General features: G+C 48.1%; 2 protein-coding genes across 2 annotated transcripts in view; both read right to left on the minus strand.

Moving 5' to 3' along the window:
• The window catches only part of LOC149335569 (immunomodulatory peroxidase-like), a 46,126-nt gene extending 40,664 nt beyond the window's left edge, over positions 1–5,462 (minus strand). Inside the window, exon 1 of the mRNA XM_089553833.1 lies at positions 5,452–5,462. Coding sequence (XP_089409959.1) covers positions 5,452–5,462 — 11 coding nt within the window. The remainder of the gene's footprint in view (positions 1–5,451) is intronic.
• Positions 5,463–14,535: 9,073 nt separating this feature from the next.
• The window catches only part of LOC149335570 (immunomodulatory peroxidase-like), a 51,081-nt gene continuing 49,872 nt past the window's right edge, over positions 14,536–15,744 (minus strand). Inside the window, exon 15 of the mRNA XM_089553972.1 lies at positions 14,536–14,775. Within this exon, the coding sequence (XP_089410098.1) occupies positions 14,640–14,775 (136 nt within the window). The 3' untranslated portion in view covers positions 14,536–14,639. The remainder of the gene's footprint in view (positions 14,776–15,744) is intronic.

Genomic DNA, 15,744 nt, shown 5'->3' on the forward strand with positions numbered 1-15,744 from the left:
AGAACGTATTCTTTCTCGCTCAAGTTAAGTATGAATGTTTGTCATTAGGTTCCTAACTGCTGAACCAGATTTCCTGTAAATTGACTGATTTATTGGGAGTGATGTATAAATTACCTCCTCGATTATTAGGTAAATTTATTGAAAAAAATAAATAACTTTAAAAATCTCGACTCTTAGAGAGTTCCAGCATGGTCAATCAGATGATATATGTCGTACTCCAATTTTGGACTCCGCAGCCACATAATTTCGGAATTGCAATATTTAATGCAGAACAACTGATAGAGAGAAACGTTCAATGCATAGAATGGCTGGGTATGCCCCCAATCCAGGAGCCCATATGCTTTTGCCGCCTCTCTTGCCCGGTTCACCAGTGAAAGCTGGTCTTCCGAATGTGAGCTGGTCAGCCCCGCCTCCCAGTCCTCGGTTGTTGGGTCATTGATGCTGCGTATAGCTGGGTTTTTATGGCATGCCCATACCACATGGTATAAGTCAACCACTTCACCGCAGAAGGCGCAATGCGGGTCGTACGAATTTGGAAACATACAGCTGAGTTTGACAGGATTTATAAAAGTAATATATTTCGATTGCAATTTCCTTAAAATGACCTTTTGTTCCCTGTTTAGATTTTTTTTTGCGGTTCGGCGCATATTTTCCTGGCTGATTTCAAATGTAGGAGTTTTTGCTTTCTTTTTTTTTAATCGTGTGGTCGGATGCATACTTTACTGCGACTCCAAATTGTTTCAGTCGTACTGAGCTGCAGAACGACTGAAACCATTTTTATGGAGTGGCAGTAAAATACGAATCCGACCACACCTTTAAAAAAAAAGAAGAAAAAGAGAAAATCAGTGAAAACGGCGGGAAATTGATTGCAACAAAAATGTTGATCCAGGCTTCTCCCTTTTCCTGACGCCGTGCAATTTACTAATTGTACTTTCCTCACGGTTATACTTAACTAGTAGATGACTACAAGCGTGGCAGTGATGAATTTACTGCACCATACCATCAGCATCATCATCAGCCTAGCTATGAGCACTGCACGAGAAAGGTTTCTCCAATCAACCCTGTCGTGTGCTTGCTGCGCCCACCCGATCCCCGCAAATTTCATTAATCTCATCCGCCCACATAACTTTCTGCCGACCTCTGCTACGCTTGCCTTCTCTTGGAACCCACTACGTTAGGCTGAAAAACCATTGGTTATCCCGCCTTCTCGTTAAATGCCCTGCCCGTGCTAATTCCATCTTCCTGATTTCGACTAGGATATCTTGAGCACGCGTTTCTTCCCTCACCAAAAAATTTGCTCATGTCTTGTCTCTTAACGTTACACCTGTCATTTTTGTTTCGATAGACAACTAAGCTGTCCCCAATTCAGGTTCAAGCTTTTCATTAGTTTCCACGTTTCTGCACATTAGGTGAGTGCCAGTAAGATAAAGTTGTTGTATATACTTTTCTCTTGAGAGATATTGGGAAAATGATCTGAGAGTACTTTCCAAATGCACTTCACCCGTTATTCTCCTTATTTCACTCTCATGATCCGTATCAGTGCTTACTACGTGCCCCAAGCAGGTATATTCCCTTTCCCCTTCCAACGCTTCACTGCCTATCGTGAACTGTTATTTCCTTGCGATACTGATGAAGATTACAGTACATTTCATCATAAGTTTATGATTCAGTTTTATAGTTAAATAATTAAATTTAGAACTGCCGTTCTGCTCTGCCTGTAAACGTCCTCAGTCATGCTCTTCAATTCATTACTTGGGTTACTTAGCAAGGCAGTGTCGTGACGAATCTGGAGACGGCTAACGTATTCCTCGTTAACTTTGATTCCTAATGCAATATAGTATAGGAAATTAGCGCATAGCTATTGTTGTTGCTTATTGTACAAACGGCATAGAGCAGCAGTGTGAAGACTAGGCCAGACCTGCAGTCATATTCCAATCACGTAGTTTTTCCTCTGATTAGATGCCCTTCCTCCCTGAGCCTAGAAGCAGTTTTGCAGCTATGATAGAACCATCAGAAAATGACTGCGTTCAGTATCTGTCACGGCACATCAGGATGCCCATATGCTGTATTAACCACTGAAAGTAATGAAGAATGTTTAAAAAAAATTAATTTTTCAAATTGGATATTACAGAGCACATGGTTTGCGAAATCGAAGCATTGATTTTTTTAGCAACAAAAAAAAGTGCATTCGGACAGCTAAGCCTAACGCGTTGATTAAAAATGACGCCACTGAACGTAATTAAGCTATCAATTTTAGTTGCATTTCTCTGAACCCTTCTTTCTACTGAAAGAACAGATAACAAAGCAGCTAATAGCCGGGCATTCGTCGATTGCGCTGCATATCATTCTGAATATCTCAGTGCCAGTAGAGTGTGTCCCTTTGATAAAAAAGAGAATTTTACATGAAAAAAATGGTCCAAAATAACTATATCTTTAAATTTTTTGCGGAATATAAGAACAGCTGTTATATAATGACAAATATTTTTTAGTGAATACCACAGTTTCTATAGCTCATATTATGTGCATCTACAAGGACAGGAACGTAACTATGGAAGACGATCATACGCAGTGTGGATGTGAAGTCACTTATAAAAGCTAAAGAGATGAGTTTGCCTCTAACTCGTGTAGTCGCAAGCTTACTACATCCATGCAAGTCCTAACTTTCGGAAGGCTCAGGACGAGGATTCCTGTCACCTACAAAAGGTTTAGAAAGCTGGCCATTCATATCGGTCCCCACAGCATGGCTAAATATCGGACCATTTGTGCTCTAAATTTTTAACGGGAGGCCTTACATCGCCGTAAGGATAGTAGATCGGGCCAGTGGGTGCTCGGACGATATTTTGGAAGCGCTAAAAATTGACAAGGTCACAGGAAAACCACCACACGTGAACGAGTGCTACTTCCAACTTATTTATTCAATGAAATCTACGCGTTTTCTTTTTTCGGCACGTCCTCCATGATGGCAGTATGACAACATAACAGCATTAACAAGTCAAAAAAGCACTTTGAACGAATGCTCCAAAACCCCTAAAAAAACTACGACATAAGAAGGAAAACCAGCTTTTTCCTTGATAATGGCATCGAGGGCTAACTGACATAGTTAAATCCTAGTACTGAAATACTTCTGCTTCAATCATTTCCTGCGCTTTCTTTGATCACGACCTCTTGCAATTGTATGGCAGTGATTTAAAAGCGGAACGCACTTTCTGAAGTGAATCGCAAAAAAAGAACCTTGGTTCCGGTTTCCCATGTTCTTGTGCTCGAGCAGACGGTGTTACGGTGACCGCTCTGCCCTATTTACTTCTTGCCACCAGATAGCGGAGGGTAATAGACCACGCCGTCTGCGTACTCGACGTTTGTTGTTCCATGCTTTTAAGGCATCTTCGCTTTTCCAACCGGAAATGGGGAAAGAGACGCTAAACAACATACGTCAAGTGCACATATTGCGTGGTCTACTACTTTCCGCTATCTTGTGGCTATCAAGACCGGTCGTATAAACGACCGTCAATGCGAGCACAACATGGGAAACCGGAACCGTTTTTTTTTTAGGAGGAGGTGCGGGGAGAACCACCTCATAAAATATTGCAGGTGCGTTCCACCTAGTGAAATATCACTTAAAGAAGCCGTGCTCAATTGAGGCCATAAATCAATGAAGGAGAAAGAACAGCAACCCTAGGAAATGCGTAAGTTCACCATTAATTTTACTACCAAAGAAAAAGCTGGCTTTCCTTTGTACGCCTTAGTTTTTGTGATTTTTGTCGCAACCTTTCACTGTGTTCATTTGGCTTGTTCATGCTGCAATCCTAGTATACCTTGTGGGACATGCCAAAAAAACTTCTGTGTTTCGTTGAATAAATCAATTTAAATTAGAGCCCGCCTTTGTGTCTTTTTCTTTTGTCCGCGATATATTTAAGTGCTCCAACAAAAAGCTAGCCCGATTTACCAGTTTGATGGCGCTGTACAGCCTTTTTCGAAAGTTTAGAGCCCAAGAATCTCGCTTCTTAGCCATGTTGTGTGACTCGATATGTATCACCAGCGTTCCAGATCTCTTGAAGGTGACAAACTCTCGTCCCCTGCCCTCTGGAAGTTAGGACTTGCATGAATGTTGCAACAATTCGACTACACGGCTTAGAGAAAAACCTCTTGGACTTTTAGTTTTTTTACTGGGGCTGTGACACATCAGTGGCTTCACGGCCACTTTTTGTATGATCGTCTGTTACAGCTACGAGCTCGTCCTTGTAGTCTCGCACATAATATCAGCTAAGAAACAGTGACAGTCACTAACATAAAAGCCATAATATAACAGCCTTCCGTGTCTTTGCTCGTCGGAGTTCACACAAAGGATGAACGAGAATCGCCTCATAGGAGTTGCAAGGTTACTTTATCAGTACTTGGCAGATAAAAAGACTCCATCTTTAGAAAGAACAGAACAGTATTAGAGGAGAGCCCGCACTGAACTTTCGTTCCTCTCTGAGATGTTTCAGGGTGATATGAACACAAAGCAAAAACTGCCTTCGTTTTAGGTACAACGCTATCATGCTGGCCTATTTAAAAGCGAAGTGTACATCTCCCGGCCCAAACCCCTAGATTTGGTCGATTCGCCAAATCTTAGCCCGTACGCTTACCTAAAAAATGCCTCGATTTTGGTTTTTTGCGGCTTCTATCCGAGCAAAGCAAAGTGCATCTTTTCTTGCACTTTTCAGTATTTTTTCTTGCATACGTACATATGCTATGAAGACAAAAAAAAACCGCTAATGCCGGGGAGGTGATGGTAGCACGAATATACAGTGCTGTCCACCCTAAAAGAGAACATTCATTCGGACTGTGTTTACAATCATTCCCGGACGAACCCAAAGGAACATTTTACTATGCGAATTACACGTAGTCCAGCATTGATTACAGCTATGATTTAACATGCAGTCCACTAGGCTAATCTGTCTTCAAGAAATGTCGATCGAACCCGACATATATCAGCCGCTTATTTTTAACTTATTAACAGTGAATGCAGCCGTTTATGGTAAGATGAATAGAGATCATGGTTCCCTTTGAAACCTATTTGGTTCGAAGTAAACTCCACGCACTGTCCGCTTTTTCAGGCTGTTTTCCAGTTGTGGGCTTGTGTCTAAAGGGAATCAATTTACCGATAGGCCCAGAGCCCTCCAAGGGCTGTCCTTTGCCCTTTAAGGGCAGCCCCCTAAGGGTTGCCTCATGCCACGTAAGGGGGGAGGGAGGGGGGGGCAGGGTTTGCCCCCTCTGCATTGCTTGGCAATAAATGTTTCCACCACCACCAGTACCATGTTACCTCTAAGGATATTTGCCAGAGTTTTCAGTGCAACATACAAGCTGTGGCCTTGTACCACCGGTCGGATAAGCGGCAATTTGGTTCAAAAATCGCTCGCACCGTCTTGGACACTTTTTTTTCTCAGGCAGTGCTCCACTCGGAAAGCTTACCTTTGCCGCATGAATCCCGCTTGAGTTGCGCTGGCTGTGCTCTCTGGACGTCAGTTCGGCCTGCCCGCTTATATCAGCCGCTGCCTCGCTTCGCGGGCTGACAAGGAGAAATGATGGAGATAACAAAAAAACACGCCCGCAGATGGCATTCGGGTTGTTGGTGGTCGTGGTTGCAGCGCGCTTTACAGCATCGACAGCTGTTAACTCGCCTTAACCGTCATCGACCCTGCGGGCATCATGGCTCTACGAAGATGGTGAACTGTACGCTGATGCATCTTCTGTACCAGCTGAATAACATATATTTTTTGGTTTATTCATTGCATAACACCTCATCGCAACATCTGTGCGCTCTCTCGCTATGTACGTAAGGGAGAAAGAAAAAAATGAAATGGTGTACATGTGTCGGGGATGACAGCGGCCAGGCCTGAACCGCTGGCTCCAGCAGGGACTGAAGCCGGCTGTGGTTGCATTTTTTTTTTTGTGATGTTTTATGTCACGCATGTCAGCTGCGCCAAGAGCATGTCCGTCTTAGCACAGTTATTTTGGTACATTGATTTTTGAGGACAGGAAATGGCGCGGTATCTGTCTCACATATCCCGGTGGACACCTGAACCGCGTGCCTTAAGGGAAGGGAGGAAGGTGGGGGTGAAATAATAAAAAGAGAAAGAGATGCCCTAGCAGAGGTAGGTAGGTAGGAAAGACTTTTATTGCTCTAGAAAGGTGCTAGTAGCAGACGAGGAGGAGGAGGAAAACTTTTATTTCTATTTACAGTGAAAGGTCGATGGGGCGAGCCGGAAGGGCCCGCCCCTTACAAACACTAGGAGGGATCCCTAGTCCGGGATCCCTGTAGCTTCCGCAGCGGCCCGGGCTCTAGCTACCAATGCCTGTTGGGCATGGAGTTCGGAGCAGCCGCGCAGGGCAGCTTCCCAGTCCTCTCGAGTGGGGTGGAGGTGGGGTGGGTAGGCAGGATTGGAAGGGCATGCCTACACCATGTGGTAGGTGTCCGAAAACTCCTCCTCACAGTGTGGGCACGCGCCCGAGAAAGATGAATTGAAGTGCTTAAGTACTGCCGGGCACAGTACAGTATTGGTATAGAGGCGGAGAAGCCAGCGCTCCTTCACCCTGGTGAGGCCTTTACAGGGAGGGGGATAGAGACCATGAAAATTTTGATAAAGAGAGGTGATATCTTTAAAGGTGATGGCCGGATTGAAATTGAATTCCGGATCAGGCTGCGGATGAGGCGACGCCCGGTGAGTAAGCGCGTGGGCGGCAGCGTCGGCTGCCTCGTTCCCCTCAAGACCCGCATGAGCCGGAGCCCACACGATGGTACGATGGGTCGGAAACCCTCTGTATTCGCATGCGTGGAGAATTTTGAAAGCACGGTCTGGAATATACCCTTGCTCAATATTGCGGCAGGCGCCCCTGGAGTCCGTAATAATGACTCGGGACTCTGGATCTGCGGCGGCCAGTGCAATGGCGATCTCTTCCGCAAATGTAATGTTTGGGGCACGGAAAGTAAGGCCCTGAACTGTAGTGTTTTGGTGGATGACGGCCGCCGTGTACCAACCCCCATGGTGTGGGCCGGCCGCATCCACATAGAAGACACCTGGCTTATGGCCATATTGTTGAGAAATAGCCTCCGCCCGCGCGAGACGGCGACCATCATGGGTGTCTGCAGTCATGTTCTTCGGAAGGGGTCGCACCTGGAGTGCAAAGCGCCAGGCTTCAGGGATGCGGACCCGTTCTTCTGTATGTGTTGCGTAGGATATGTGTAAGCGGGTCAGAAGGCGGCTCCCCGCAGGTGTTTTGCTTAGGCGCAAGTATTGATTGTTAAGATGAGCTTGTCGTAACTCCCCAAAGGTGTTGGTCATCCCCAGACCGAGGAGACGCTTGTTGGACGTCGTTATGGGGAGGTCGAGCGCTCTCTTATAAATCTTGCGGAGAACTACTTCTAAGGCATTCTCATCGCATTTGCGTAGGTGGAGGTAGGGAGCCGAATATAAAATCCGGCTGGTCACGAATGCATTGGCCAGCCGCAGGGCATCTTTGCATCGTAGTCCCCCCCCCCCCCCCCTTTTATTGGACACCCGGCGAAGCATCCGACCCACCTGGTCCCCCACCTTACGTAGCTTGTTTAGGGTAGTGTCTATCTTGCGCCTATGATGAATGAAATGCCCCAGTACCCGGATCTCCTCGTGTTCAGGTATCGGTCCGCTAAGTAGGGAAAGGGCAATTTTGGTTGTGCACTTTGAGTTGGGGCGTATGTGCACAAATTCCGATTTGCTCGGGGAGCATTCAAGACCACAGCGACGAGCGTATTCGTCCACAATAGCTGCCGCTTGTTGCAGGTTGGTCTCGATGTCTCCAACCGATTGTTGTGTTGCCCAGAGGATGATGTCGTCCGCATACAGAGCGTGCTGCACACCGGCGACCTCTGCCAGCTGGGTAGAGAGCTTCATCATGGCCAGATTAAATAGTAATGGCGAGAGGACCGTTCCCTGTGGGGTCCCTCGTGTGCAAAGTTGATATGGGCCATATTCTGTGTCTTGCAGCCGTATAGGATTGGCGATCTGTAAGGAATTGTTTAATATAATTGAAAGTATTGCGTCCACAGTCTGTTTGCGACAAGTGGGATAGGATGATCTCGTGGGTCACATTGTCGAAAGCCCCCCGCAGGTCAAGTGCGACGACTACTTTATCATTGCTGGGGTGCTCGACGGGGTCGAGAATCTCCTTGTGAAGTTGCAACAGGACATCTTGTGCGGACCGGTGTGGGCGGAAACCGTACATGGTGTCTGCGAAAATGTTTTGCTGTTCCAGGAAAGCCGACAATCTGTCGCGGACCATAGTCTCCATCAGCTTCCCCACACACGAAGTGAGGGAGATGGGCCGGAGGCTGTCGGTGTTAATGGCTTTACCTGGCTTGGGAATGAAAGTTACTAGTGCCGTTTTCCAATCTATGGGGAGTGGTGTGCTTCCAATCCAGATAGTGTTGAAGTAATCGAGGAGAGTTTCGTAGGCGGGATCTGGGAGGTTGGCAAGAAGCTTTACCGTCACCTTGTCCCCGCCTGGTGCTGTACCTCGCTTCATTTTAGCCAGGGCCGCTTTTAGGTCATGGAGCTAGAACGGTTGATCCAAATCCGCGTTCTCGGAACCAGCATACGAGTACGCCTGACCACGGGGATCCTGGTGTATACTCAAATATTTGTCGCGGAGCGCATCGGCCAGTTTGGCCGTGTCTCCAGTGAAGTTGTGTATAGCCCTTTGAAGCTGTTTTTGTGTCTCAGTACGGGTTTTTGCCGGATCAATAAGGGCGCGGAAGAGGCGCCACGTACTCCGACTCGACATTTGCCGAGCTGCAGTGTTGCATCGGTGCACCCAATTGGAGTCGGCGAGTTGGGCCGCGTATTGTGCCGCCTGTTGGGTGATATCCGCGATGCGAATTTTGAGTTTCCGATTGTGTTTTTGACGACGCCAGCGGCGGACTAGGCTGTGTCGTGCCTCCCAGAGGTGGAGGAGGTGGTTATCCACCGCCGGGCTCGCCTCTGAGAGTTGAACATTTTGCTCGACTGATTTCAAGTGGGATACTAGGTGTTGGGACCACGTTGAGTATTCTTGGTTCATTATCGATTGAGGATTGGTGTAGCTGCTCATAAATTTGGTCCAGTCGGGTAGTTTTGCATTGGCCTGTGGTCTTGTGAGTGGCTTGGTATGGATTGTAGTGGTAATTATGCAGTGGTCGCTACCGAGGGATTCCTCGGTGTTCCTCCAATCTGCATAGCGAATATGTTTCGTAAAGGTGAGGTCCGGACACGTATCGCGTGTAACGGAGTTACCTATACGAGTGGGTTGCGCGGGATCCGTGTGAAGAGTAAGGCCCAGTGTGGAAACAAGCTCCGCCAACTTGCGTCCGCGTTTCTCTTAACGTGTGTACCCCCATAAAGTGCTGGGAGCATTAAAGTCCCCAACGATTATGAGGGGATCCCGATTCGCGACCTTCAAAGCTCGGCTGAAGACATCTGCGAATGTAACATTTGGTAGCTTTGGGGGACAGTAAATGTTGAGTATGTGCAATGGGGGGTCCTGTTTGCGTAGCGGAAGGGTCGTCACCATTACATAGGAGAAATTAGCGCTATGATCCAGGTCAACCTGGGAGGCCGTGTAATTTTTATGTACGCAGAGGCAGCTCTGCGCATCCTGCTGGTACACCGTGTAACTGGCAAGGGTGGCGCCATTTCCTGGCTCCTGAAGGGCCACCACAGCAGACGAGAAAGAAGAGGTCCATCTTCCTTCTTCTCACAGGGTCGGTGCCCCTATTCCAGGGCTCCGCTGAGCTTCGCTGCTCGTTGGGCGTGCTGGATCAGACCTTGTTGGCAACCCAGATCGCCGCTGGAGAGCCGGCTCTCCCACTGTTCTGCACTCGGGTCTTTGCGAAAGTTGTCATTCTTACTGCATTCCCACGTGATGTGGTACAACGATGGTTTGCTGCCACACCGCGGGCAAGTGTCCCGATATTGCGTCGGGTAAATCTTGCTAAGGATATGCAGGTTTGGGAATGTTCCTGTCTGCAATCTTCGCCAATACACTGCCTCTAGTTGATTTAGATCAGGATGAGGCTGCGGATAGCGGATCCGTACCCCCTTATAGTAGTTGAGAATGTCTGAGTACGTAGGGCCGACTCGGTCGGGTAGATCGTCCGATTGGGAGGAAGCTCGGCTCGTATACCCTCGAGCTACCTCGTCGGCGCGTTCGTTCCCCGCTATGACGGTGTGTCCTGGCACCCAGTAAATGCTATGTGTGACTTTTGGTGAGGTCGCGCTCTGGAGGAGCCGGAGCGCGGCGCGACCTATGCGGCCGTTCATGTAGTTACGGCACGCTTCTCTCGAATCTGTAAGGATGGTAAGGGATATGTTGCTTCGATAACCGGCTACCGCTGCTAGAGCTACGGCCAGCTCCTCCCCTTCGGTTACCGTGCAATCCCTCACTGAGGCGCTAGTTAATTCCTTTAAGTTCGAATCAATAACTACCGCCACTGTGCTATTATGTGAGCTTCCTGTATACGGAGCCGCGTCCGTGTATACCGTTGTGGATTTTGTAGCTAGATTTTGTTGTACATACCTCGCCCGGGCTGCCCTACAAGCCTCATGCAAGTTGGGGTCCATGTTCCGGGGAAGAAAGCGAACCTTTAGCGTCTGATGAATTGCGTCCGGTATCCTCGTAGAACGATTCTCGAATTCCGCAGTTCGGCCTAGCCCCAGTCGCCTAAGGAGCGAGCGCCCCGTAGGAGTCTGCTGGAGCCTAGCTAACTGCGTGACCAGTTGGGCTTCTTTGATCTCTTCGAAGGTGTTGTGAATTCCAAGAGCCAGTAGTTTTTCGTTGGAGGTGTTCGTTGGTAGATGCAGGGCTGTCTTGTAAGCTTTGCGGACTATGGTATCTGCACTATCCACTTCTCCTTTGTTGAGGTTGAAGTACGGGAGGGCGTAACCCACGCGACTGACCACCAGGCTCTGAACCAGGCGCAGGGTATCCCCCTCTCGCATGCCGCTCCGCTTCTGTGACACGCGCGTGATCATTCTGGCGACCTGAGTGGTCGATTGCTTGAGAAGGCCGAGCGTATGGCCGCATCGCTGGTTGCTCTGCAGCCACATTCCCAAGACTCGTATCTTGTCTCGTTCGGGAATTAGCTGTCCTTCGAGGGAGACATTGAGGGACCCTTCCTTGTGTTTCCCTTTGTGGACTCGCAGGAGTTCTGATTTTTCGGTGGAGCAGGCGAGGCCTCCTGCACTGACATATTCTTCCACGCAGGTAGCCGCTGCTTGCAGTCGTTCTTCTTTCTGGCCGAGCGGCCCAGTGGTAACCCAGACCGTGACGTCGTGAGCGTATATTCCGTGCTGTATGCCTTCGATCTTCTCGAGTTGTCTCGCGAGGCCGATCATGGCCACGTTGAAAAGTAGTGGCGAGATGACGGACCCTTGAGGTGTGCCTTTGTTGGGGGTCGAAAATTTAGCGCTGCGAAGCAGAGCAGAGGAGTCCGCAATAATTTCGACCACCTGGGGATCTTTAACGTGCACTGACATCGCACAGCACACGGGCGCCTTCTACGTTCCGCCTCCATCGAAACGCAACCGCCGCGGTCGGGTTCGAACCCGGGTACTTCGGATCGGTAGACGAGCGCCTTAACCATTGATTGATGTACATGTTTGTGGCGTGTAAGCCTGATTGCTTGGTGAGAGTGAGGGAAAACCCTGAATCACTGGCTCTACCAATGGGGCCCCGGACTAGACTCCACCTAGTATGTAACTCAGTTGTGTCCGCAGAACTTATCCGCAAAACGTGTCCGCAAGATGTGTCCACACGATGACGTCACTCCAGATTTATTTTTTATTTATTTATTCATTTATTTACCCTGAAGGCCTATGAGGCGTTACAGAGGGGGTGGGTACAGGGGTTGAACAAAATTCCAACAAACAATTTGAACAAAAGAGATAAGAAAGCACACGCGTACACAAGCTCCTGCTTGGGCAGCGCGGCTGCCTGCAGTATTTGGAAATAAATAAATTCTGAAACCTATGGTGCAGAGCTTAAGAAAAGAAACAAAATGCTCTGGACACAGCAAGCAAGTTATAAGAAAAAGCACGAAATAAGCAGGCTGTATAAGCAGATGTATGAATGAGTAAAAGTTTAATGATAATCAGTATTAAATTAATGGTTTTATATGCCGTGATGAATCATCTCACACCGTCCATTTCTAAAAACAATTAAGAAATTAATCTGTGTAATTAGGAAAAATGATCGGTCTATTGGTCTATTGTGGTTTAAGGTGCCAAAGCGACTCAGGCTATGAGGGACGTCGTAGTGAAGGGCTCTGGAAATATCGACCACCTGGTGTTCTTTAACGTTCACTGATATTGCACAGTACACGGGCCTCTAGAATATCGCCTCCATCGAAATTCGGCCGCCGCGGCCGGAATCGAACCCACGCCTTTCGGGTCAGCAGCCGTGGGTTCGATCACGGCCGCGGCTGGATCGAAGTATGCCAACCCGTCGTGGTGGCTCAGTGGTTAGAGCGCGCGCCTACTGAGCCGGAGTACCCGGATTCGAACCCGACCGCGGCAGCAGCGTTTCGATGGAGGCGAAACGCAAAAGGTCCCCTTGTGCTGTGCGATGTCAGCATACGTTAAAGATCCCCAGGTGGCCGAAAATATTCCGGAGACCTCCACTACGGCACCTTTTTCTTCCCTTCCTCTCTCGCTCCCTCCTTCCTCCCTTCCCTTACGGCGCGATTCAGATGTCCACCGAGATATGTGACAGATACTGCGTCATTTGCTTTCCCAGAAAACAAATTTTTAAGTATGCCAAATTTTAGAAAGACTAAAGTATTTGAATCGACCCGAATAAATGTGCGTACTCTGCGGAAGTCATATATTTGCTGTACAAATTTATTTTTTGTTTCGCATCTTTTTGCACGTCTTCGACAGCGGCGGCGGTAACGGCGACGGCGACAGCAACGGCAACGGCGACGTCGCGAAACGCAGAAACGGGGGCCAAAGAGCTGCGCTCTAAAAATTGGCAGTGGCTTAGCTTAGCTATGTCAGGATTTACGTAGCGGGAGCTACCTCGGCGTCTCCGCTTGGCAAGGCATTCTTCTCTTTGCTGAGGCGTCTTCGCAGCTCGTTAAGCCTTCTGATGTTCATTCTTTCTTTGCAGAGCGGCCAAGTGCCAGGCGATAACTTCTGGGCCCGAAGAATTGATCTCCTCCTAACGATACCGCCGCATAGCGGCGGCTGTAGTCTCCTTTTCGTCACGAATACGAAGCGATTGTAATACATCGAGTCATTGTTGTTAATGCGACTGAGAGAAGAATGAAAAAGAAAGGTGCACGGGCCTGCCAACTGCCTCCAGCCGATCCACCACCGCTGCCACGTGCAGATAGAGGAGAGCTAAAAGATCAGACGAAAGAGAAAAAGAAAAGAAAAGACGCGCGCCGCAGCAACAATCGCGTCCGCCGAAGCGGACGCTGGCTGAAAAAACAGATCAGCGGCCGTAGCCGCTCTTCATCACCACCTCCCTAGCTCTACATCGAGTCGTGTTGTTGTTGTGACGAGAGAAGGATGAAAAAGAAATTGCACGGGCCTGCCTACTGGCTCGATCCAAGCCACCACCGCTGCCACGTGCAGATAGAGGAGAGTTAAAAGGTCAGAGGAAAGAGAAAAAGGAAAGAAAAGATGCGCGTCGCAGCAACAACTGCGTCCACCGAAGCGGACGCTGCTCAAAAAACAGATAAGCGGCCGAAGCCGCGCGGGACCACACCAAGCCCACCCGCCCTAAATCCCGCCAATCTATGGCAATAAAGTTGGTTCTCTCTCTCTCTCTCGCCAAAGCGAGGACAGAGCGCCTCACACATCACATCAGCTTTTATACACGCAGCCGCACATACGCAGTTTATCCACACGACACCACATGCGGCCGACCCTTGACGTCATGCGCCGCGCACCTGCTCCTCCTCTCTGGCTTCGCGCATTCGCTCTATCGGCCTCCCAGGCTCACGGCGAAATGCCCGAATGGGTAGCGTAGTGTAGCTCTCGCTACATAAATTTTGCCGCCGTACTCTAGCTAGGCGAGTGATTACCAAATTAGCATTGTGTACCATGATTAATTTGGGCAAGAGCGAAATTGTTCCCATGGAAGGACACCGCTCTCAAGAATTCGAGTTTGCCATCTTTAATATTTTCCTGTATGTTTAAAATTACGTAGTCGACAGCCTTGGTCAGTCTCTTCGGCCAAGGTTTGGTTTCGGCCTCAGGTTTCCTAAATAGCCGTTTCGCTTTCGATTGTCTTCGTCAGCCTCCCTGCTTGAAGGCGGCGAATGGCTCCGCTGAGCTTATTTCGGCTGATACCGAAAATCCAAACAGAGTTGGCTTGCAACTGCAGATGGCATTGGCCGGACTGAGACAGCGAGCCAGGACCGTGAGAAGGTGCCGAAAGCCAAGCTTGGCAATATTTATTTTTTAATACGCACACACCAAAGTGAGCATCGCTGCACATGACGTGTGTTTTAATAGTAAGATAGTATTATGCGGAAAAAGCGATTACGATATGAACAGAAGTCTACAGACCTGTATTCTAATGTGCAGATATATGCTAATAGGTCCTAATTCCTGAATAAAACAATGTATTCGTGTTAACAGCTAACGCTCATTGTCATCTTCATTAAGCTCATTGTCATCTTCAGTGAGCTCATTGTCATCTTCACTGGAAGCACTGCTGACTGCCCAAAGCTCCAGTCGAATGTCTGGAAGGTCTTCGCAATTCACTTCCTTCTCCCTGTGAATAGAAAATAAATAATTTATGTTGGAAGGCGTAAGAATGCGGCTATAGTGATTAAAGACACACATGCTTTTGGAGAACCACAACGAAAACGTGCTCGCCACTTGTTCTATATTTTGCCGCTGGTCTCACTTGTTTACACAATCCACCGGTAGCTCCTGCGTTAAATACTTAATAAAGATCAGTTCAATACAGGATGAAAAGTTGCAGCTACATTTACTTCAGGAAACAGCCTGCTTCCTGGAAATTGTTTTAAGTTGTTTTCATTAAGCTGTTTGCAGACGTCTCTCGTCGTCAAGTTGCTGCGCTCTTCGGCCATCACACTTAAACACACGTCCATTCATGTTCACGTACACAGTGCGCGATGTTTATGTGCAATACTGAAACTGTTAATGCCATCACGCAGGAACTTTATCAAAAGCTTTCTGGTACTCCGTCGCCATTGTGAGATTTTGTAGAAAGCAAAACGAAGGGACTCTTTATTGAAATGAGCTCAACGGCTAGCATCATGCCCTGCTATTAATAACCTCAATACATATATCAAACTCAACAGTTAAACTTCCTTAGCCACAATCAGTTCAGCGGTGCTTACTCTGGATTTCACCACACCACGATAAATTTGGTGGAGACCGGAAATCGTCCTGTGGTGTATGAATCTTACACGAGAGCGACAACAAACGCCTAAAAACAGCGTCACACTTGAACGTGGGGCCGTTGCATAGACTTCCCTTCCTCTTTGCATCGCCATATATGGCGCATGTATTGAAACGAACCTAAAGGGAGCTTTTTCGTGGTATCTTTTTTATTTTTTGCGTCCACATCTGTCGGAATAGGACCGCTGAAGCTGGGAGAGAGAGAGAGAGAGCTCTTTAATAAAAAACAGAGATTTTAACCAGCGTCGATATTCGCTGACATGCTACTCTGCGTGGGGGAGGGAGTAGGAGAGTAAATATGGAAGAAGGGTGT

This window comes from Amblyomma mixtum, chromosome 7 (genome assembly GCF_055824585.1).
Source record: "Amblyomma mixtum isolate Tamu chromosome 7, ASM5582458v1, whole genome shotgun sequence".
NCBI classification, from domain to species: Eukaryota; Metazoa; Arthropoda; class Arachnida; order Ixodida; family Ixodidae; genus Amblyomma; species Amblyomma mixtum.